Source organism: Cervus canadensis, chromosome 6 (assembly GCF_019320065.1).
Source record: "Cervus canadensis isolate Bull #8, Minnesota chromosome 6, ASM1932006v1, whole genome shotgun sequence".
NCBI classification, from domain to species: Eukaryota; Metazoa; Chordata; class Mammalia; order Artiodactyla; family Cervidae; genus Cervus; species Cervus canadensis.
The window spans coordinates 40,440,306-40,465,476 of NC_057391.1; the positions used below are offsets into that span (position 1 = coordinate 40,440,306).

Below are 25,171 nucleotides of genomic sequence, written 5' to 3' on the forward strand. Positions count from 1 at the left end.
TAGTATCACTAGTCCAACTTGAAACCTGAAACCCTGTCACAACCCTCTCTGCCGTGGGAAACTTCGGGAGGCCTGACTTCTCCGTGACTCCCATCTTTGGGCCTGAGGCTAGTTACGGCTTTCTGATTTAGCTGGTGATTGTTCCTTCCCTCTGCTTAGAAAAAATCAGCCTTGAGTACGACTGTCTGACCAGTGAGCAAGGCTTTTGCAGAAAAGACTTTCACTTTCTACTCTCTGGTTTGCCTGCTTTGCATGATGCATTCTGCTGTTGGCAAGTTTTTTACTTTTTCCAGTAAAGATCTCTTGAGTCTATGTTTAATCAGACCACTCCAGGCTGGATGCACTGATCCAGTCTCCCAGACACAGCTGGTTTCCTGGATACAGCAGGGTTGCAAACCTCCAAACTAAGGCCATAGCCTCCCCTCAGCCAGCACCTGCGCGAGCTACGCCATGGCATGTGATGACAGAGCAGGGTTCCCACGGTGGTGGTACCAGCTTGTGCAAAAAGAACAACTTCACTCATCACTTTTCAATGCCATTATATACACTGACCACAGCTTGATGTTAATCCTCACGCCACACAAACAAGAATGCCACAAATCTCCCATCATCCAAATGCTCCTCATACCGGAAGCAGGCCACAGACATAGAGATTAGCTCTCTGCCCTCCGCACGCACATGAACAGCAAGAACAAAACAGGTATTTCCGAGATGCCTTCAAGGCACAGAGATCAAGAGGAAAGGTCAGACGAGCTCGGCTCACCCGGTGCATTGAGAGACTGTAAAGAGGAATGCAAGCTCAGCTGGTGGGGTGAGGATCGGAAATCAAAGTAGGCTCTCCTGGGGAAGCTGGGTTGTAGATTAAGGGTAGAGGAGAAAGGACTCATTCTACGGAGCGGCAATCTTTCCGAAGGCACTGGAAAAGGGACTGTCTGTTCTTCTGAGTCTGTGTCTAAATGTAAGATCAATGCAAACTAGAGATCAGAAATCTGCCACCTGCCGTGCACGCTTCCCCAAGACCTGCCTCACGAATGCATTTTCACAAAGCCTCATCCACCCCATAGAGGCCAATGTGGTTTAGGGAATTCTTGGCAGGACAGAACTCAAACCAAAGGATACTTCAAACATAACAAACGATTGTCTTCATTTTCCCTCGATTTTCATGGGTACAGAAAGTATTGGAAGTTTCCTTTTAATTAAATATTTTTAGAGTTGAACTTAGAAACCTTAAATTTACCCATTGATGACCAAGAGATCAACACTTTACCCTCTTCACGTCTATTGGGTATTACTATCTGTACAACAGTGGTCTCTGAAAAGGTTTCTATTTAGGTGGTGACGGTTTTTACTAACTCTATGCTGTTCCATATGCTCCCTTTTCTCTCTAAATATATAAATTTCTGTTTCTAAATGGACAAGATGGTTTTTCTATAGCAGCATACTCAAGATTTGCTCTTTAAATCAGAGAAGGACAGTGGGCTGAACAAGCAACCAGGAAAGGAGCCTTATCTTTGTTTCTGAATTAAGATCAGCTCTTAGGGGTGCCCTTTAATATCTCTGGTTCTCTAAGAATAAACGATCACGGGCAGTGGTGAGGTACATTGGTCTTTATTGACAAAAATGTCTTTATTTTCAGATAGTCAGGTCTGGAATGAAGATGGCTATTATACTATATATATATATATATATATTAGTAAGGACATATCAATTGCTTCAACTAGTTTTAGAATTTAAAGTAATTTAGAGGTAGTTTCTCACCTCTAAATTACTGAAATCATTCCTTTCTCGTTTGTTAAACAATAGGTGGCTGTAGGCTGTAGAATGATCCGGTCAGACACACATGTTTTACCAACTGGGGACTTCTCAGAACTCAATTTGATAGTAACAACTCAGGAAATACAGATAGCATGATGGTAGTATTCTAGTTCCAAAACCACCAAGGAAATTTCTTCTCACTGAAACAATAATTTTGTTTTGGTGGCTAAAGTGTTCCTGGGAATATTTTTCTGGTTTGAGTTTATTAGCATGTTCCTCTGTATTGAACACATCCTTATTCTATCAAAATGCTATTCCATGCATGCTCAATGTAGCATATGCGTGCAGAATGGGATCCTATTTGAGAAGCTCAGAGCAGGGCACTAGCAGGTTTCAGTTTAATACTGCCAACCCAGCCTCATTTTCATTTTTGAACTTATAACATTAAAATGAGCTTTTCAGGCTACTTTTTTTTAGCTTTGGGGAATCTTTTTTTCTTTTCTTAATAAGTACAAATGAGTTTTTCAGAGAAAAGGAACTGCTGTTTATGGAGTTGAGGCATTGTGTTCCCAATAATACATTCCAATTTTCTTCTACCTAGACTTCATAGGGTTGGAGTAAATTGGCATGTGTATGTGTGACCATTTCTTGTTAAGATATGATTTAAGTTATAATTATCTCAAAAGAGAATTAGTCTTTTAGTTTAATAGAAAAAGTTGAAAGACAATTGCACAACACCACAAACTAATATGGGCATCTTTTAGGGGGAGAGTTTACAACTGTATTTATCTCAGTAAAATATTTTTAACAAGAATTTTCTTAGAAATGTATTTTTCACCAGGTGATAACAATTAATTCATTATATTTAAAATGCTTGTTGCTCCAATAATTAAGGAAAAGGACATATATAATAAAATGAATTCTGGAATATACTGAACCCTTGAGTAATCATCTGAAAACCAGTGAAGAGACATGTACTATATCCAGACTTGGGGAGCAAATCCAACCCCATCATACTCACCTCTTCTATTCTCAGCACCAGGAAGAAGCACCTAGAGTTGGTGATGGGACCACTCTGCAGGATGGGTGCTGAGGGCAGCTATGGTCATTCATGGGGTTAGTAACTGAACACTAAAATGGTTAGTTTTTCTACCCTTTTATGTGAACCATTACTGATGACCCAGTTTTCTTGAGTTCTCTCAGTCATGTTCTCTATTCAGGCAAACTTACTTAATATCCATGTTACCCAATCATTCCATCTCTGCTCTGAGTTTTTCTTTCCTGTGGTCTCCCATACCCTACCAGCTGGGCTCTTACCTTGTACTCCTACCCCATCTTCTCTAAGAAGTTTTTAAAAAAATGTCCTACTGCTTTATGAAAACTGTCCAAATGGAGCATGAGAGAGAGAGAGCACTTGATCCCAGCAAGATGCTCTGTGCCTTTCTCCCTCGGCACAGGGTGCAAATGTTAGGTCAGTCGCCTATAGGTCATATACACCACTTGATGATACCTTAGGTTGCAGGAGTCTTAGAGGGAAGACACTTATCTTGATATCATCTGAGCAGCAATAATAAGCTTCCCCTTGAAGTCCCCTAGGTTAGGGATCTCATCGCCTCTGGGCAGCCCCCTTCTGTTGTAGTTATTGCTTACACTGTTCTGGATATACCACTTTGGGAGCCCTACTTCTCAAGAGTAGCATTACTATCTGAGGCCATATTCAAGAGCAGTCACGGTTTCCTTTAAAAATAATCACTTTTCTGGGGTAAATAGAATTGATTTCCAATCTTTATTCTAAGGTATGGATCTCAAATCTTTACTCTCCTCATCGTGCCCCTCTGGACATGTTCAAAGACACGAACCAAAGGCAATAAGACAATACTGGGAACAGTAATGCTACACCCATGTTCAGCCAAATCACACAACTCACACTGAGTACACACACAGCTATGGTGTGTATTCTGTTTTATACCCTGGGGTGCAGAAAGGATGTAAACCCACTTGCTTACCTTCCCTCAAAGCATAACTACTGAGATCTGGAGAAGGCTTTTCAGCCATTAAAATTCTATTAGTCATGACAAAGAGGAATTGGGTTAGAGTTTTTTTCAGAATACATGATATAAAGCTATGTTTTAGGTCATAGCTAATATTCAGGATAATTATTATTAATTTTTAACACATTGGTCACTAGAGAAAGACAAATATCTCCTTAAATATTTTAAATTTCTTATGTTTCATCACATGTAGTGATCCTGTCTGCTGAAGAGCTTTGGTAAGCAAAAGCAGTTTAGCCAAAAGAACAAGGGAAAACAATGCCAGCTGAATACTGGTGTAGCAATTTTGGGCATATCAGTAACTCTGGGAGAGGGACTATGTTTATAATGGGAATGTGTCAGGACACGCTTTCCCTCAGCTCGGTCAGTGACCGTCATTCTCCTCTGGTCTTTGCCTGGACCACTTTCCCTTTCCACCTGGAACTGGTTGATTCTGGAGTTGGGGCCTCTGCTTGAAAAAAACAATCAAGGATTATCAAAGCAAAGACTGACTGGGGACCAAACTTATTATTTACTGACTTTTGGGTATGAGGCAAAAAAAGGATATTTAAGTGGTGTACCTCTTTTTGACTTACTGAATATTTATTTTATTTTTTCATTAGCAGACACTGTATTAGAACTGAGTAACTAAATGGGAAACATTTAGAGAAAATCTGTCTTATACTATTGATTTTTACACTTTTGAAGACAGAATTTCTTGACAGATTTCAACATGTACAGTGCACTAGAGATTTCTATGGCTGTTGTAGACTCTTTGGAAATGTGTAGTCTTTGAGGTGTTAATTTTGGAATTCAAAGAGGAAAAGCAAATTGACAGGGGTTCCTTATGACAATGTACATTAACCCAGCTTCCTTTATGCTCTTGTAGAATTCTTGGTTATCGTCCTGTCTGGTATGGAAAGCTTCATAACTTAAGCAGCCTTTGGACACTAGTTCAACAAAATGGTTGTATTTCAGAGCAAAATAAGGCAAAATATGTCACTATGAGTTGCACAAGAGGCATTAAAGATGAGTTCCAGTTCAATTATAAACAAGCTATAAAATAATTTGCTTTTGTTGGGAGGACTTTAAAGAGACCAAGAAATGAATGAAGAAGGCGAAGTTTCCTTAAATGATCTAATAAGCACCCCAAGTCACAATTATGTCCCACTGGTACATAATTTATAATGAAAGGTGGTATTTTAATCTTTCTTAAGTGTAGCATTAATCGCAGTTGAGAAGTGAGAAGCAAATCTGTTTTGACAAGCTCCTTTTAAAAGAAGAAATGAAACACCCTCTTTCCACCCTGGGACAGTTGCACACTCTGTCACCAAGTCCTCCATTCCAGTTTAGAACATCAGGTCATTATTTACAAGGAAACTATTAATACAAAATATTGGATGCAAAAGATACCGAAGGACTAAACTGCTCCCCAGAGGGTCAGATACAAAGTGCTTTCCCCAGAAGCAAAAATAGGGTTTGGATCCAATTCAGTCCTATGAAAAATCAGGAAATTCCCTGGGATGTCATACATATTGTCAAAATTAAAAGGAACAAAATCTCTTTTTCCTCTGGGCTTTGAAAGCTATCATTATGCCTCTCACTTTGGATTTTGTAAACTCTACCCGAATTTGCTCAGGTATGATTTACCTACCTTGAAGAATTTGTCCTGGAAATGCATATTCTTCTAAATAAACACAATTTTGGGGGGAGGTGGTGGGCTGATGCTCAGAGTCAGAAAGAGTAAAGCACAGGCAGACAGGAAATATCTCCGGTGGACCATACACTGTTCTTTATTTGATCCTTTATTAACTATTCCTATTAGTGTTGCATTTTCAGTATCACAGGCAGCCTCTGAGAACCACTACACCCCTGGAGGATACAGGAGGTGGCTACACTTGTTCATAGCATTTGCTGAAATAATTAACAGCTTTCAGCAGTAATTTTGAAGAACACCAGGGTGTATTCATTATAAAGAATTTAGGGATCATCTAAGTTTAAAGTGTTGGAGACAAAACCAACCCCCTGCCCCCCAAAACAAAAACAAAACCCTGAAGTCCAGAAAGATTAAGGAACTCATTTAAGTCACACTACCAGCTGTGATGTGACTGGATAAGGACACAGGCAGATCAATTCCTGGTGGATACAATTTTGGGGGTGGTAAGGTCATTGCTCTGTTTTGTGCCTTGGAAATGTATAAAATGTAAGGTTGATGCTATAGGCCATGGGGCATGTATTGGTGGTCTCAGGGGTGACCCAGCTTTGTGTAGATGATCTAATTATCATTCTCCAAACCCTGCATTATATTGAGGATGAATCTTTCTTATCTATATATAGAGTAGTTCTGGGGACTGTGGTGGATACAGATTGAAAGGCAAACACATCACCCTACCCTTTGGGATTCTGGCCACATGGGATGGGTGGGCTGAGACCAGGTGAGGTTCTTTTTCTCCCACAAGGTTACATCTTCTCCTGTGGGATGGGGGATGTCTTAGCGCAGCAAGGTTTAAGAGTGCAGTAGCTACCCCGGCCCCCAATTACTATAAAATATCTGCAAAGAGATTGTGAACAAAGGCATCTGGGGTCATGCTGGGCCTACACTCTGCCTACATTCTGCCTGCATCACTGAATATTCTCTGGGTTATTTCCTACGGTGTGTGGGAGAAGGTGCTATCACACTTGAAAGGGAACTGTGATGCTGAGAGTCTAATGGGGAGAAAAGGGCATTTTAATCTTTATGAATAACCTCTTCTATGTCCCCCGTTTAGAAAGCAATTTCTAAGACATCATTTCAAGAATCCCAACCCTTTAGCTGTCATTAGATAAAACAATCCTGGAAAGTGTTGGGCAGGTGGCTCCTGTGGATGTTCAAGAAAGAGGATGCTTGAGAGCACATTTTCTCTGTGCTCTGAGCTCCTGTGTGTGGGCAGTGCTGGAATTTACAGCCTTATCTACAACCTGATTCTCTCACGATCACTGATTATTCTTCCCACTTGGCCGCACAGTCGAGATCTGGAGGGCTGAGAGCTTCTGTGAATAAGTAACTTTTCGGTTTCAACCTGAGCAGGTATCCCAGTTCCAGATCTCACTTGGTGGGGTCCTTCCAGGACCTCAGAGATGCAGCTCTGACATCCTTTTCCTTCTCAGGCAGCGACTGGTCACTGCTAGCTGAAAAATGTCTACACTGGGGAGAACCTCAGAGTGTGTGTGTGTGTGTGTGTGTGTGTGTATGCATTAAGGAATGACAGCCATTCCCACGCCTCCTTCTTAAAGCAGAAATATCAGCTTGGGCAGGTGTGTGTATGTGTGTGTGTGTGTTAAGGAATGACAGCCATTCCCACATCTTTTTCTTAAAGCAGGAATATTATTCTTTAGAATTAAACTCTAATGTGACTCTTTGAAAGTGTTAAAAATCATATTTCTGCCTGGGGTTTCTGGATGAATATGTGAAGCAGCTACACAGTACTGCTTCTACAAGCTGTTTTCAGACGTCTAGCAAATAGACTTAGGATAGTTTTCTCTCTTTCCCTCCTTTTGGTTGAGTGCAAATAGCACTGTTCTCATGTCAGCATCAAAATGCACAGTGCTGGGCATTGAAGCTGAAAGGCTCAGGCCTGACACATCATTTATCCTCTCCTGGGCTCCATTCTGCCATATGTAAAGTGGGATAACAAGAATAATATTTTTCTCACAGAGTGTGGTAGGCAAGAATAATGACTTGCCAAAAAAATTTCCATGTCATAACCCCAAGAATCTGTGACTATGTCACCTGATATAGCAAAGGTAACTTTACAGATCTGAATAAATTAAGAACCTTGAGATGGGAGATTATCCTGGACTACCAAGGTGGGCCCAAGGTATTTAATCACAAGGATCTCTTATAAAAGGAAAACGGGAGGATCAGAGTCAGAAAGAGACTGGAAGATGCTATGCTACTGGCTTTGAAGATGGAGGAAGGGGCCATGAGTCAAGGAATATAGGTGGTTTCTAGGAGTTGGAAAAAGAAACAGAACAGATTCTTCCCTAGAACTGCTTCCAAGGAATGCAGTCCTGCTGATGCTTCACTTCTAGCCCAGTGAAACCTAATTAATTTAAGATTCTGACCTCTAGAATTGTAAGGTGAAAAATTTGTGTTGTTTTAAGCTACTAACCTTGTTGTAATTTGTTAAAGCAGCAATGAGAAAATAAAACATAGAGTAAATCTGGAATGCTACAGCAAGAGAACAGAAGAGAGGTTTAGACACTAGTGATGGGTACAGAGGTACAAAGTCTATATAGTGGTCTTAGAATAAATGGAGAAGAATCCTTATGTTTTCCTTAGGCCCTTACAGAAAATGGATAGCTTTTATACAATTCCTCCATTGAATTTCAGTATCCTAAAAATATTTGCTGACTTTCACGTTGCTATCATTTTTACAGAATCTTTTAAAGGATAATGAAGAAAGTTCTTAGAAGCTCTACATAAAATGAAGTAGGGCTTATTATCATAGTATTTGGTGAGGGGAGGGGGAAGTACTTACATTGTGATTCCATAAAGCCTTCTGAGATATACTTAATACCCTGTGAAGCATCACTATGAACAAAGCTAGTGGAGGTGATGGAATTCCAGCTGAGCTATTTCAAATCCTGAAAGATGATGCTGTGAAAGTGCTGCACTCAATGTGCCAGCAAACATGGAAAACTCAGCAATGGCCACAGGACTGGAAAAGGTCAGTTTTCATCCCAATCCCAAAGAAAGGAAATGCCAAAGAATGCTCAAACTACCGCACAATTGCACTCATCTCACACGCTAGTAAAGTGATGCTTAAAATTCTCCAAGCCAGGCTTCAGCAATACGTGAACTTCCAGACGTTCAAGCCGGTTTTAGAAAAGGCAGAGGAACCAGAGATCAAATTGCCAACATCTGCTGGATCATCGAAAAAGCAAGAGAGTTCCAGAAAGACATCTATTTCTGCTTTATTGACTATGCCAAAGCCTTTGACTGTGTGGATCACAATAAACTGGAAAATTCTGAAAGAGATGGGAATACCAGACCACCTGACCTGCCTCTTGAGCAACCTGTACGCTGGTCAGGAAGCAACAGTTAGAACTGGACATGGACCAACAGACTGGTTCCAAATAGGAAATGGAGTACGTCAAGGCTGTATATTGTCACCCTGCTGATTTAACTTATATGCAGAGTACATCATGAGAAATGCTGGGCTGGAGGAAGCACAAGCTGGAATCAAGATTGCCAGGAGAAATATCAATAACCTCAGATATGCAGACGACACCACCCTTATGGCAGAAAGTAAAGAAGAACTAAAGAGCCTCTTGATGAAAGTGAAAGAGGAGAGTGAAGAAGTTGGCTTAAAGCTCAACATTCAGAAAACTAAGATCATGGCATCTGGTCCCATCACTTCATGGCAAATAGATGGGAAAACAGTGGAAACAGTGGCTGGGCTCCAAAAATCACTGCAGATGGTGATTGCAGCAATGAAATTAAAAGACGCTTACTCCTTGGAAGGAAAGTTATGACCAACCTGGATAGCATATTAAAAAGCAGAGACATTACTTTGCCAACAAAGGTCTGTCTAGTCAAGGCTATGGTTTTTCCAGTGGTCATGTATGGATGTGAGAGTTGGGACTATAAAGAAAGCTGAGGGCTGAAGAATTGATGCTTTTGAACTGTGGTGTTGGAGAAGACTCTTGAGAGTCCCTTGGACTGCAAGGAGATCCAACCAGTCCATCCTAAGGGAAATCAGTCCTGGGTGTTCATTGGAAGGACTGATGTTAAAGCTGAAACTTCAATACTTTGGCCACCTGATGCGAAGAGCTGACTCAATGGAAAAGACCCTGATGCTGGGAAAGATTGAGGGCGGGAAGAGAAGGGGACAACAGAGGATGAGATGGTTGGATGGCATCATCGACTCGATGGACATGGGTTTGGGTGGACCCTGGGAGTTGGTGATGGACAGGGAGGCCTGGAGTGCTGTGGTTCATGGGGTCACAAAGAGTCGGACATGACTGAGCGACTGAACTGAACTGAACTGAACCAAGAGTTCCAGAATATATACTGACTTTTAAATGTATTATGTGGAAATCATTCTAAAATACATTACATACTTTCTGACTTTCTTAATCTGAGCATATGCTCTAAGAACATTCTCTTGATTTTTTGAATTTTTCAGTTTTTCCAGTTACTTTCTTTGGTCAAGGCTTCCAACAGCCTCAATTCACTTCTATACCAAATTCTTCTTCTCTCTTCTAATGTGATGCCTCCAATCTGTTGTGCTCTTTGAAAATGGGTCAGTGAACTCAATGGAGTTGTGGGTAAACTAAGAGTAAGGGAGAGCCAAGTGACACCAAGGGCTCTACTGTGAGAACATCACAAAAGCTTCTGTATCTTTTTTTTTGTGTGTGTGCCAATCATAGGTCATTGTTACTTACATCTTGATTCTAAGATGACTACCCATGTTGTAGGGTGGATATCTTAGTTCTGGAGAGATGTGGGGGTGCTGCAGTTTTTCGCCACTCTTAGCCAGGTGCCATGAGATTCATGGAGGAGAAAGAATAAAGCCCATAAGCTCTAGGGCAGGGATATGCTATGTGCATCTCTGTGATCATGAAATCCACATGCTCAGTTAATGTTTTTGAGTGAATAAGGATTCCTTTGCAAAGTCAGCTCAAGGCATATTTTGAAGTCTTTGCTTTATGTACAGTTATTCCTTCTGTTTAGATTTCTCTCTCTCTTTCTGAGAAGTCTTTCCTTCCCTTTATATCATATCCATTTTCCCTTCAGGATGTTGTATTTCATGTCACTATTAGATGTAAGACAATCATATTTTCTATGAAAATATGAATTAAAAACCTTCTGTTAGAAACATTTTTACTTTTAGAAGAGGCTGCTTGTTAGTTGAAATTGAACTCTAAATACTAGTATTAAGGTGATATTAAAAATGGAATGGCTCATACGTTTCTCGTGTAAAATCTGGAAGCAATTTGCAAACATAGATCAAGAGTCTTTAAAATGTTCATATTCTTTAGTAATTCTTAGAATGTGTCCAAGGAAAATGATCTTTTTAGGCAAAGGTTTCTATTTTTTACACAGAAGGTGCAACTCTCTGTGCTTTAATTTCCTGAAGGATTGGTGAGCTGCAGCTTCTTTTCTGCTGAGAAGGCTGCATGAAGTGGTTCCCTGGCTCTGAGAGCTGAGCGGAGTCAGGGAAAGATCTTTTACCAGCCAGATAATAGCATCAGTGAATTATTTGAGTGCCAGGAATATTATCTTTGGTCTATCTATTTTTTTCTCCAGATTTGAAACAAAGGGGAAAAAAGTACAGTGTATTTAGATAGGTAGGAGAAAAGTAGGGGGAAATAAACGAAAATTTTCTGTCCTGTTCTCACCCATGTCTAAATTTTTTTTGGCAGGAGAACAGACTTCAAGACACAGAATAAGCCTGAGGACTTTATTAACGGAGCCTTGTTATATAATATTTTAAACAAATACTCTTCTGCAGATGGTTTCAGAGACTGTGACACAGCCATCATGGATATTAAATGAATCATTTAGAAATATATATATAACCAGGCTATGGGTCTTATTTTAAAATTTCACTAATATTCTTTACTGCCTACAGTTACGCTTCTTCTTGAGTCAGGGTACTTTGGTTTAGATCTTCAGCTGGCCTTATTCTCATGGCAGTTTTAAGTCCATTCTCAAGAGCTTTGCTTTCAGGGAACTAACCAAAGCTGAATTCATGTCATTAAGTGTTTTCCTTTCCTTATCTCTTTTGGTAACACATTCTTTATAATCTCCATTGCATTAAATTATTTTTCATTGTTTTCCTGATTCCCTTACACAAATCATGTCTTCCTTATGGTCCCCTTTCCCTTTCTCACAGTGTTTATCATAATTTGTAAATATGCAATATTTGTGTGCCTATTTCTGTAAGGCCTGTCTCTCTTCCTAGACTGTGAACCCCGTGACATCTGGGGTGACCTCTGCTCAACACTGTATACCCATATCATAGCATACAGCAGACACTTATCAAATAATGCCCAACAAATAAACAAATATATTTGCTTTTGAAAAAGAAAAGGTCAGAATTCACAACAAACAATGTGTTTTACCTTTAGGTCAGCAGAAGGTTTTGTGATAGTTCAAAGGGTAAAGTGACAAGTGATTTCAACCTTGGACTAAATGCATGAAAATACAAGTTAGACTTGCTATCACATATGAAATTGTACCCTTCTGTGATACAGACTTTTTATTTTGAACCTTGGAAAGGGGTTAACTCTTGCTAAAAAGAACATAAAAGATTTTGTTAAAGTAGAAAGCAAACCAACCATCCCATCACCCACAATAGCAGCAAAGAAAAAAAATCTCCAAAGTGAACCTTTTCAGGAATGGTAGGAAATAGGATTAATAAAGTATAAATTCAGTTAATGTATCAAAGCTCTGTTAACAGTATTTTCTCATTGATTTCTAAAAAACAAAAAAGAGGTATAATTCTTTAGGTCTATATTTTTCTCAATGGTTACACACTGATCAAATCTCTCTCTTGTTTTTTAAACAAGCTATTTCCTATGTTTTTTCTTGCTTTCTAAATCTTGTCTTACTGTTGGAATGAATTAGAATGAGGGAGAAACAAATAGAACAAACCAAAGTTATGGAGAAAGTATGTGTGTGAACTTTATTTCATCATGAGAAAATCACTTCTGTGCAGTAACAGAGAATACTGACATCTACACGATGATAGGGTGTTCTTTGTATTTAGATACATACCTTATATTTGTACACAATATATAAAATTCATGGAGAAAATTAATTTCTACAGTACAGTTTCTTTGTTGGAAGAGGGCTTGTTCCGTTAGTTTCTTTTAGAAAATGACCCCCAGTTCTGTGACTGTGGTACCAAGGATCGCAGTTCCAATCCTGTAATTTATTAGACACCATAATCTTATGAACATTAATCGAAACTTAGAAACTACATCCTCCTGCAGGATGAAAAGAGAGACGTAAGTGCTCAGGCTGCTATGCTATAACTGATTTTAGCAGAATAGTATGATTTCCATGATGCATTATGAATAGAAATAGTTTTCCCGTAGGTCTGGTAAACAAAGATTAACAACATTGCTACAAATTGTCTGCCTGCTCTGATGGCATGCACTTCACTCTTTAATCAAACTGCTGTATACACACATGGGAAACCAGGCCATCCCCCTTGAGGCCCTTCTGCATGGCACCTAGGAAGGCTCCTGGAGGGCTTTAGCACTTAGCATGGTGCTTTGGGAAGGCAACTGCTCTCAAACTGGTAATTCTCTTCCCAGAGAGAAGCTGCCAAAATGAGAGTCCCAGAGGAGGCTTAGCTACCACACCCCTATAACCCAATTCAGGGTAGGTCACGTGGGCTTGTCCCTTTCATTGAATTCTTCTCTTTGAGTAGCATCACTCAGACACGCAAGTGCTCCCTAAGTGTGGTTTTCACAGCTAAGGGCCTTGCAACCTTGCTGTGGGATTTAAGTTGTGCTTGTTTTTAACCATGTGAACCATTTTAGAGGGTGACCGGCACATGCTGAGGTTTGTGGGAAGTGGGAGAAAATGCCACCACAGTTCTTTTAGCTAACATTTTGAATGTGAACAAAATCAACATAATTAGCTCTGCAGAGGGAGGTTATGGAGAATGCCATGGGACGGGGGTGGCTCCTGTGATTAAAATGACACCCAGAAGGTCTGAAAATGCTTTGGCACCAACCACAAATTCCTCACCATAGGTTTAATTTCATGTATGACAATTGCTTTTAGAGTGAAAATGTGAAGTGGCTCAGAGGTTATACCTGGCCATCAAATCCAAGCCCCTCTCCTGAGATGGGTGGCTTGCCTCTGATGACCAAGATATTTACAGTATAGCCAAGAAGCAAAAGTTCTCTAGAGATGGACCTGTGCAGAGGGCCCAGGCAGCCTAACCAAGCCTAGAGGGACTGGCAGAGGTGAGAATGGCCAGGTAATGCCGAGGTGCTGGTCTCTTCCCGTCTGATGCCCACAGGGAGCCTGTCCTGGTGCGTGAAGGTTAACCAGGAGTGGCCAACAGGCCCTCTTGGCACAACTCTGGGCCCCATACCCCTTGGAAACACATTCAGTTGGATAAATCCACAGCTGGAAAGGACCTTGGCCCCACCCTCAGACACAAGCAAGTGCTACAAAGCAATTTAGAATCCTCAGGGCAAAGTTAGTGTGTCGTGGGGAATGGGAGCCCGCCCTAGAGCCTGGGTAACATTTGCCTCACACACCGCGGCACATTCAGGCATTCACTTGTCAGCTTCTTCCACTGTAGCTTATTTAAGAGTGTTATCAAAGGAAGCCGCCGGCCCAGGCCATTGGAACTGCTGCTGTGGACGCTTTGGTCTGATCCCGTCCACATACCATGAGCTCTCTAAATGCAGGAGAGAAACAGCGGCTCTGTGCCAGAATGCAGGGCAAGTCATGGAAACACTTGCGAATGTGGGCAGTGGTGGGGTTACCTCCGGGCTTGCCAGCCATTCTAGATGCCTCGCAGTTCTCGCTCTGAGGGATACTGCTGAAGGGCCTTACCCTCAGACGTCTGCAGGACCAGCGTCTTGCTGTACTGGCTGACTCCCGTTTTGTTGAAGGCCTTGATGCGAGCATTGTACGTGCTGTTGAAGTGAAGACCATCCACGGTGCACATGGTCTCCTTTCCAACATATACTTCCTGAGGGTCAGAAAAGAATGGGCCACCATTTAACTCTGAACTTGGCTCAGATAGTAAAGAATCTGCCTGCAATGCAGGAGACCTGGGTTCAATCCTGGGTTTGGGAAGATTCCCTGGAGAAGGAAATGGCAACCCACTTCAGTATTCTTGCCTGGAGAATTCTGTGGACAGAGGAGCCTAGCAGGCCACAGTCCATGGGGTCACAAAGAGTCAGACATGACTGAGCGACTAATACAATACTTTGTTCTCAGTTGCTCAGGAGGCAAGTGTTGCAGGATGGATAAGAGAAGGTACTTTGGGGTCCGCCTGATCTGACTCATCCTGTGAGATACTGGGCTCTGAGCTGACCTCTTTTAGCTTCAGTTTCCTTCTCTGTAAAACTGGGACAAAAATACCTATCTTATGAGGTTGGTGTGTAGATTATACAAGGTCATGTGCAAACTGACTAGTGTAGTGTCTTGTATTTAGCGTGGGTCTGTCACCTCACTGAATGCTAGTTATTAGCAGATGAAGCTTCAGAGATTAAAACTGGGTATTTGGGGTCATAGCAGTCAGACAAGACTGAGCGACTAAACCACCACTACCATAGATAGCATTATCCTTATTAAGCTGGCATTTATTCAGTATATTATACCTACTGAGCTCTTTATTCACCAGTATGATTTATATTTAAAAAATAGGTTTGAAAACATGAATGTGGTCTCTCTGGTATGTTTATAATCCACTGACAGCTTCAGGAACTGTCACAAAGATGACATTCAAAGCATAAGAGTTTCTAAGTGCAGGAAGGGAAATCATGACTTTTCAGATTTTTCCTCATAGTACAGAGGGAAGAGGGAGGAAACAGGGAAGGGAGGAAGAGTGGTATTTCAAAAGCTTAAAATAAATCCTAGCATAATGCATCGTTAGCAGAGGTTAGGTATTTACCTCCCTCTTTAGCTGTACATGTTGCAACATTACGCTGATGTAATGAGTAAACATAATTTGAGTCCAAAGCGCAGCCTCAAAATGACAACTCCTTAGAGGGATGCTAGGAAGACTGGTGGCTGGGTCTTCAGTATGCTAAGAATTTTACACGAATGATTCAAGTGGCTCTTAACAACAATGCATGAGGCACATGTTATCATTATCATCTCCTTTTTACAAATGAGGACCTGAAGGCTCAAAGAGGTGAGAAATGGGCACAGTCCCACAGCTTTAGGGTCTCGGTTGGGACTGGAAGGCAGGCAGCCCGACTTCAGAGCTTGCAGGACTGTAGGTACTTTTTCTTCAGAAGGGAGGGGCAATTTCTATTCCGGGACTCCTTCATCCTTCTTCGATGGGACAAGGATGAAGGCCTCAGATGAAGGGCGTGCAGGTCCTGCTGGGTTGGGTCTGAGGCTCTGAGGTGGGTCCTCTGTGGTCATTACCAGTTTGGTTAAGAAGAAGTAGGTTTGGCAACCCACTCCAGTATTCTTGCCTGGAAAATGCCATGGACAGAGGAGCCTGGTGGGCTGCAGTCCACGGGGTGGCAAAGAGTTGGACTTTGCGATTAAACCATCAACCAGTAGGTTCTCCACTTACCCGGAACTGACCGCCATTGCCGTCATCCAGCTCCAGAATGTATCCTTCCGCGGGCACCGTGGACAGAGGCGGCTGTTTCCAAGACAGCGTGGCGCTGTTGTTGTGGGTGCAGCAGTCCTCCAGCTGCAGGATGGGAGTCGCTGGGACTGGAGGGGAAGCTAAACAGAAATTAGTGTAACCCTGACTTCTGTGGAGCTGTCAACACTTCAGCATCTCGGAATGCTCAACACCCACTTGTAAACAAGTGGCTGGACTAAGTTCCTAGCCTGGGGAGCGGGGGGACCTGAATAGGATCTGCCTCACAGAATCTCCAGGCATGGCAATCGTTTCTTCTCTGGTGCCTTTCCTTCACTGGTGTCTTTCCAAGTTCACAGTGTTGCTTCCTACCTAACTAGAGGGAAGACGACTCCTGTATTCTCATCCCCTTCAGCATGGAAGGCCTCACCCCTCAGGGAAATGTTTTCCGTGGCGTCCGGATTTCCCATCTTGCCCACTAAAGCCTAGTTCATCCATAACATCGTTGATACATGTATTGTAAAGCTATTCTGAGCCTTAAACTGCATTTAATAAAATGGGGACTGTCTATGCCGAGAAATAACTCTGAAACCACTACGTACCCTGTCTAAAGTTCTTTCATTTTTTTATTAGTGATTCCACTCAAGATTTTGTGCACGTAAGTAGCTACAGCTGTGGATTTTTGAAAATTTGGTACCAAGGGATACAAAAGTGATTTCTCAGTTTTGAAACTTCTGAGGAATTTGACAGCCTTCTTTCCAGGTAACTATGTCTTGAAAATGGTACTAGCCCAAGTCTGTTTTTGTGCTGGTGTTTAGCAGTCAACTGTGAGCCGGAGAATACTATGGGGGCTGGCAGGGAGGGTCAGAGTGTCCTCCTGACCTTGTGAAAATCTGTCACAGTGTTACTAGACACAATACCCTCTCCCACTTCTGTGCTGAGTCTTGTGTGAAAACTGCAGATTAACAGAGCCTTCAATCATACAGACATACAAATATCAGGGAATGAATAATCCTCGTTTCTAAGGTATGAACTCAATTGATGAATCTGGGAGCAGTGTTTTTACTAACTGCTTAAAAATTGTTTTCAGCACCAAAACATGATTTTATTTTTGTAGCACTTTTAACATGGGAGAGAATGGTTTGGACCACGTCCAGGGACGTTCAGATGAACAAATGTTAATTGTGGAACGCCTGGTATGCTGTACCAAAACTGAACTCAGAGTGTCATGCCCTAAATTAAATCTGCTCCTTGCCAGTCACCCAAACTAAGAAGAGAGTTACTTTAACAGTGGCTTAGAAAAAAGGTTTTGTGGTGGATAACCTAGAAAACAAAAGCAGGGACTAGAATATAAGAGATGTAAAGGCGAAGCAGGTCTATTATACTTAAGAAGGCTGATACATTACAAGAAAACCATGTCTAACTTAACACATCAAACATAATTATATCAAAATTATGACCAGTGAATTGGAGGTCATCAGTTTATGAAAGGAAATCCTGTTTCGAGTTTCAATGGCACAAAAAATGGAATCTTATCAGAGAACAATAGCTTTGCAGCCTCAGAAGTCCCAGAACATCTAGATATGGAGGAACTGCACTGCTTTAGGCTTCCCTGGTGGCTCAGACGGTGAAGAATCTGCCTGCAGCAATACAGGACACCTGGGTTCAATCCCTGAGTCGGGAAGATCCCCTGGAGAAGGGAATGGCTACCCATTCCAGTATTCTTGCCTGAAGAATTCCATGGACAGAGGAGCCTGGTAGGCTACAGTTATGCGGTGGCAAAGAGTTGGACACTACTGACTAACACTTTCACTTTCATTCACTAAATAGACTACAGGACTGGCTAGAAAGAGGAGGCAGGAGACAGAACTCCTTTGAATGATTCTAATGACTTTCTATGCATAATAGATATCATCTAGGAACCTGTTCCCCTGGAGGAGGGCATGGAGACCTACTCTGGTATTCTTGCCTGGAGAATCCCCATGGACAGAGGAGCCTGGTGGGCTGCAGGCCATGGGTCTCAAAGAGTCGGACACGACTGAGCGACTAAGCACATCACAGGAACCTGTTACTTAACTGGAGGTTAATTTAAGGTCACTATTTTAGTTAGAAACTTACTTTGTCATTTAAATTATTTCTATAGTAAAAGAATACCTCTTAACATATTAACAGTGGAGTAAAATCTGACCCTGAATACCCTTTGGAAGGACTGATGCTGAAGCTGAAGCTCCCATCCTTTGACCACCTGATGTGAAGAGCTGACTCAGTGGAAAAGACCTGATCCTGGGAAAAATTGAAGGCAGAAGAACAGGGTGAGAGAGGATGAGATGGTTAGATGGCATCACTGATTCAATGGACATGAACTTGGGCAAATGCTGGGAGATGGTGAGGGACAGGGAAGCACGGCATGCTGCAGTCCATGGGGTCATGAAGAGTCAGACACAACTTTGCAACTGAACAGTAACAACAACAAAATTTGACGAGTTTAAGCAAGCTGTTCTTCAGAGGGCTTCTAGAGACAGGCAGTGAGTCTCCCTGGGAAATATTTCTCTTAACTGTTGGTATTGGTTAGGGACTTCCATAAAATAACAACTCCTTGGACTTTATTTCATTTTCTGCCTTATCAGTCTTCATTTTCCCTTTTTTCATGTTTCAGGCAAGTCTACATTTCACCAGTTTTAAAGTCAACAAGTAAGATTCTGAAAATGGTTTCAACTTGAATCACACAAATGCTTTCAATGTCTCTGATAAGAAATTCACATTTCCCATATAGACATAGGTATAATTAAAAGATTCACTGAAATATATAGTGTCATGTGTAATTAAAACATGTGAACTGCATTTGTAAGTACTCAGTGGGATATACTTTAAAAGGCCAAGGAGTTAGAAAAAAGTCTAACCAGTCTCTAATCTTCAGATCTTAACACTATTCCAAATTTAAACAAATGAACAACAACAAAAAAGCAAATTAGAAAGAGAGAGGAAGAGAGAGAAGGAAGGAACCTGGGAACATTTGCATGTGTCTAAATCTATTTCTCAATGTGCTGAGAATTATTTTTTCTTTTTCCTTATTTACCCCAAAGTGACATTGAATATAAAAGGAAATGTGACAAAATTACACTCTTGTTAACAAAGACTAAGGCTGGCATTTCAGAATAACAGATTTTATTTTGGGTGTTGTATCTTTATGACCCCTTTTCAATTTATTAGGTATAAAATAAATGGTCTACAAGAATCCAGAGTATTTTCAAATGGATTTATCTCTTATGCTTTGGAAATGGACAGTATTACAGTTCCTGAGCTGAACTCTGAGAGAAAAGGTTTTGTTTTATTGAAATTCCTATAATTGGAGCTATAATAACTGTCTTAACACATTCATGATCATTCCTGGACATCTTTATTTTTCCTAGATAACTAGTTTCCTCTGACCTGATGAGAATTCTAGTACTCAGTATCCTCTTAGCCTGTAAAATCAAGCTTCCAGCTAAAAATTCTCTTAGACACAGAATGGTAGCTGTTCTTACTGACTTCCTTGGGGTCTGGTGGAGCCTCATCTCAAAATTAAATTCTGCCACTGTGGCCTGTTATACCAAGGTTTTCAAAAGTCTTACCTTTTTAAGGTCATTCTAGTTCAAATTATCTCTCATGATTTTCACATTTACTTACTTTTCTCTCTCATCCTTCAGATTGACAGCCCTCACACCATCCAGAATTCCTCTGTGAGGGTTCACAAGGGTGCGGTGAGGACAAGGGAGAACAGGGAGCTGTGAGGGAGCAGCGAGGCCTGTGAGGTGGGAACACTGCTGAGGGCCAGGCTCTGGGGAGGAGCTTACACGCGTCCACTCATTTAATTTTCAACACCAGCCCACAAGGTAGGTACTGCTGTTATCTCTATTTGTAGACAAGGGAACGGAAACACAGGAAGGATTCAGGGCGAGGCAGTGGCAGAGCTGGGTTTTGACGCCCAGCAGGTTGGCTCCCCGGGCTGGATGTTTACACCACTACCTCTCCAGTCTGGGGCTCAGTAATAGTGAATTAGAGGGAGAGTGCAGGCCTAATTCCAGGAGCAATGTTTCTTCTTAGTTCCTATAATGTGAACGACAAAGCTTCTCAAGAATTGCTGGTATAGATTATAATAGTTCACCTTAAGAGCTGTAGTGGCTGGGAGAGCAACTTTACTGTCATCATCTCTGAAGGTTCCTCTGTGGACCGTCATTCCTTTTTATGATGGTTGAACAATACAAATAGCATCTGAGGAAAGTTTAGACTTTAGCAGAAGGCCAGGCTGTTTCTGCAAAGCTGGCATTAGTACTTTGCTGAGCATAAACTTGCACACAGGCTTGGAGGACATGAATTCTAGGCTCCCAGAGCATGAACAGATTTCATGCAAGTTCCCACACATGGGGGCTTCCCTGGTGGTTCAGTGGCAAAGAATCTGCCTGCAATTCAGGAGATGCAGGTTCAGTCCCTGAGTTGGGAAGATCCCCTGGAGAAGGGAATGGCTACCCACTCCAGTATTCTTGCCTGGGAAATCCCATGGACAGAGGAGCCTAGTAGGTCACAATCCATGGGATTGCAAGAGTTGGACACGATTTAGCGACTAAACCACCACCACCACCCCATGTATGCTCATCCCCATCTCTGCCAAACCTCTGGGTGTTCTTTTTCCATGATCTATAGGAGAATCTGTTTAGATCACATTGTCCTTGCCCATGACCTTGGTGCATATTCAGGGCTTTTTAACATTCAACATGAGTTAATGGAGATTACTGTGTCCTTAGGTGAGTAGAGGCACTCAAGAGATTAATATCTGTTGGTCTATGGGTTAAAAAGGCTTGATGAACTGTGAGGTCAATGTTTCACCCTGGGTCAGAATGAACACCCTGACATCTGGTGTTTTATTTCAGCACTAACTCATGAACCTTGGGATACTTTGTGTCCTTAAACAATTCTGGGGTAATAATATTTTCCTGGGAGAGAGTATGTATCTGGAATCTATTCTGAGCCAAGCAACAGAGCCCTTGATAGACTGGCAAAAAAGATTAAAATTTCCTTCCCATGACCAGGTAAAAGTTGAAAATAGCAATTTAGGATTAAGGAAAAATGTTTCTATTACTCTATAATAAAAACAGAAAACAAAGTTTAATTGGTTGTTTTCTACAAAAGAAAAGCCTGAGAGATCAAACACTACTCCCAGTAGTCTGGAAAGAGGGTAAGATGATTTTCTAATCAAAATGCAACTGGAAAAATGTCCTTACATTTTGTGATGTTTGAACAAAGAGGGTACCAACATTCTTCACTCAGATCTCAATTACTTGAGGGTGATATGGAATCCAAAAGAGCAGATCAGTTAAATCCTTAGCTAATAAGAGAATAATTTTAGACAATGCATTTTAGTTGAGTAGCAGATGCTGTGAGAATATTTTAAACTTAGCAAAAGACCTATCTTCTCTGATGTTAAAAAAAAGGCATCTGAGATAAAATTTCAAAACCAGAGAGATTCTCAAATTTTGAGTCAGGAAGTAGACAGATATTTTAGTTGTAAGTTTGAGTCACAGACTTAAATGCCTATTTCAAGTAACTTTGGAAATATTTTAAACTTCCTACTAATCCACTTAGCATAATTAGAAATTATATATTGAAACCAACATATTGTTAATCTTACAATGGTCAGATTAACACCATTTCAAGTGCTACTTAAATTTGGCTATTACTACATGGATATGAGGGTGCAATTTCTTGAGATATTTTTCCTGACTGTGAAGCTCAGTTTGCTAAACTGACTATGAATATCCTAAGAAAATAAAAAGACCAACAGCGCACTAGGCACAGTTGTGTATATGCTAACAGACATCAAAGAGGCAAGCAAGAGAAGTCTTAACTGCAGGTAACTGAGTTCTGGGTCATGACATTTCGGCTTTTTCTCTCCTTTGAAAGTGTGACAGATAAAAATTATCCAGATTTTAAGGAGGACTGGGCTCTTACTGAATTAATTAAGTTTAGTGAACACAACACACACACACATAAACATATGAATTAACTCCTCAGAGGGATACTTATCCGAAGTAAATAACATGAAGTATTAAAAAGAAATGGAAAATGAAATAATCTAGTCTCATACCAAGTGGCCTACTATATTAACTTCATAAATAACTGTTTTGGATAATTTTGTGTTCTAGGTGAGTTTTTGCTATAAGAGTATTCTGCACTTTGGCCTTTCACGTGCATGGCATTCTCTGCTGTGTGTACAGTCATGTCCACAGTTATGCCTGTGTGCAGCCCTAAGTGGCCACGTGATAATGCTTTAGGAGTGTGATCTGTGATGCACAACACATGAACCTGTAATTGCTACCTCCCAGGAAGGGCCCCTTCACTCCAATACAATTGTTACCACTGTGTCAGCTGGCCTGGACTCCACCATGGCAGATGGACATCACTCAGAATGGATGGGGGAGGAGAGGGCTTTCAGCTGATTAAAGCATCTGAAAGCCCTTCGGCCTCTGTGCTCTACCTGCCCCTCCTCCTGCCCCAACACCAAAACTAATTGGATTGACTCCTTTTTTTTTCCCTCTGTTTCACCAAAAGCCCTTACATTGCCCTTTTGTGACACATTTTCTCCTCTGGCTACTTGTGACCTAATCTTTCAATGATTCTACCTTGTTGAAGGAACTGGGGACAGGAAGAGGCTGATCAAGGGGGCTCTGCATATTATTCGGATGGTGACACACCACAGGCTACCATGTAGGTGTTAAAATTTTTTTAAAGCCTGAAAGCATTGCTGCAACAAAAAAATTTTAAATTTCTCAAGTTTAAGAGATGAATTCAGTTACTTCTTGAAGAAGTGGCTTAGTAAGGCACTAACTTTACAGCACAAACTGGAAGTTGTGGTTGTGGGTTCTGGAACCATGCTCCATGGGTTTAAATTCTGGCCCTGCCAGTCACTAGCTGGGTGAGCCCAGGCCAGTGACTCAGTCTTCCTGCACCTCAGTGTCCTCAGCTGCCTACTAGGATTGGGAGAATAAAATGAGTTAATCCATAGAAAGCATTTTGTAATCCATGGAAAGAGTATGTCTGATTTGGTAGACAGCCAGTAAAAGCTAAATGTTTTTGTTACTACAACAAAGCATTTTTATTTACAATCTATACACTAGTTACTTTGAAAATTAATAAAGGCATTATCCCAAAGCAATACATATTAAACAAAAAGGTGAGGAAACTGAAGATAAAAGAGGACAAAAACTCATTAAGAGGATGAGAGAAGTACTGTACATTACCCGGGACAGGAATGTGTGTAACTGCATGATGTAGTATAGACCCCTGACACCTGCAGGGTTATATGGTTCTGTCTAATAAAAGGACATATGCAGATTTTTCTTAAGACACAAAAATTCTAAAGCATTGGATTCTAAGTTATTTATTCCATGGATGCTTAAACTGGGAGAAAGTGAAAAGTGAAAGTGAAGTCGATCAGTTGTGTGTGACTCTTTGTGAGCCCGTGGACTGTAGCCCACCAGGCTCCTCTGTCCATGGGATTCTCCAGGCAAGAATCCTAGAGTGGGTTGCCATTTCCTTCTCCTAAACTGGGAGAAGCAAAGAGCAAATCAATTACTTTAGTTTTAAAAAAGATCAGAAAATGACAAAGTTATGGAGATGGAAGCCAGATCAGTGGGGATGGGGGACTAAACCGGGCAGATGAGGGAAAGCTTTGATGGAGTAGTTCTGTATCTGGACTGCAGAGGTGGTTACACATGTGATGCGACGGCACGGAACTACACATACACACACTGTACTGATGTCAATTGTGATGTTGTGTGACAGTTATGTCAGATGCAGCCATGAATGGAAACTGGATGAAGGGTATAGGGGACCTCTCCTTACTATTTTTGCAACTTACTGTGAATGTATGTCATTTCACCATAAAAAGGTTTTCAAAAATCAGAAATATTTTTCAAATGGGATATTACTTACACTGCCATAAAAATATTATTGCATGGTTGGCTTGAGTTTTTACCTTTTCTCCAAAGAGTTATATTCCTTAAGATAATTTTAAGTACTTGTATGTCCCCTCAGCAGATACTACAAATCTCAGAGATCTTGCCACACCCCTTAATTTCAGAGACCAAAAAATTTAAAATGTTAAAGTTTTTATTACATACTTTCATTTTCCTTCTGTACCCAGGCTCTCATTTTCCTGACCAGTATAGGCAAGCCAATTCTGATCCTCTCAAATTCCTGCTAATCCACAATCAACTGTCTGCCATTATCTCTATCCCTGTAGAAGCAGTTTCAATGCTGAACTGCTTTGATTTATATCAATATATCGGGGTTACCATCTGTAACAAGACGTTATTTATGTACAGTGATGTTCTTTCTCTTTCTTCTTCTAATGCTGAGCATGTGAAATCTCTTAAGTCTCTCAAAAAGGCGAGTATTGAGTCCATCTGATTTATCTGACATTCCAGCTACAAGGATACACATTTCCGTTACACAATAAGATGGGAGCTACTCCAGACTTTTGTAACACTAACCAGAGGGGTGTGTGTGTGTGTGGACTTTCTCATCTCTCAGCTGATTTATAAACCTGGTGGCTGCCTTTTGTTTGCTGCAATCTGCAAGCTGCCTTTACCCTGCTTCCAGCAGGGAGCTGCTCTGACTGCGTGGGGCACAGGCACGCACCTTTCATCTGCACAAAGTCGAGCTGGTGGATGGACTGCAGCAGAGGGCTGTTGTCCAGGCTCAGGTCGAAGTCCGTGGTCATCCTGGGAGTGAGCGTGCCTTTCCCCCACTGATCCTCAGTCAGGTGCACTCTCCTTATGAGGGCATCAGAAATCTATTGAAATAAAGAGCATAGCCTAAGAAATACAACCCCACACTGGGCACTCAAACTGCTCTTTGGCTCTCCTAGAGTGCCCCACCAAGTGCCTTGGGACCCACACCCTCCCTGTTTCTATGCAGGCAGCAAGGAGCTTCTGATGGTGAGAGTAACCTGTGATTTATCATGAAAATCTGAATACTTCTGGGACTCAGAGGGATCACTATTTATAATTAGAAGCTGTTAGTTGCTCTATTATATGATTTAGATACATGATCATGCTA

The 25,171-nt window shown here is 41.3% G+C and overlaps 1 protein-coding gene across 9 annotated transcripts in view; it reads right to left on the reverse strand.

Annotated features, from left to right (window-relative positions):
- The window catches only part of TRIM9 (tripartite motif containing 9), a 116,219-nt gene that overhangs the window by 10,975 nt on the left and 80,073 nt on the right, over positions 1-25,171 (reverse strand). For 3 of the 9 annotated variants that reach the window (XM_043471657.1, XM_043471658.1, XM_043471655.1), the window contains exons 5-8: positions 24,752-24,905; positions 16,061-16,218; positions 14,359-14,497; positions 764-952 (exon numbers count right to left, since the gene is read on the reverse strand). In XM_043471657.1, the coding sequence (XP_043327592.1) occupies positions 764-952; positions 14,359-14,497; positions 16,061-16,218; positions 24,752-24,905 (640 nt within the window). Of the gene's footprint in view, positions 1-763; positions 953-12,437; positions 14,201-14,288; positions 14,498-16,060; positions 16,219-24,751; positions 24,906-25,171 lie in introns of those variants that run through there. The other 6 variants (XM_043471662.1, XM_043471660.1, XM_043471659.1 and 3 more) reach the window with 4 other exon arrangements.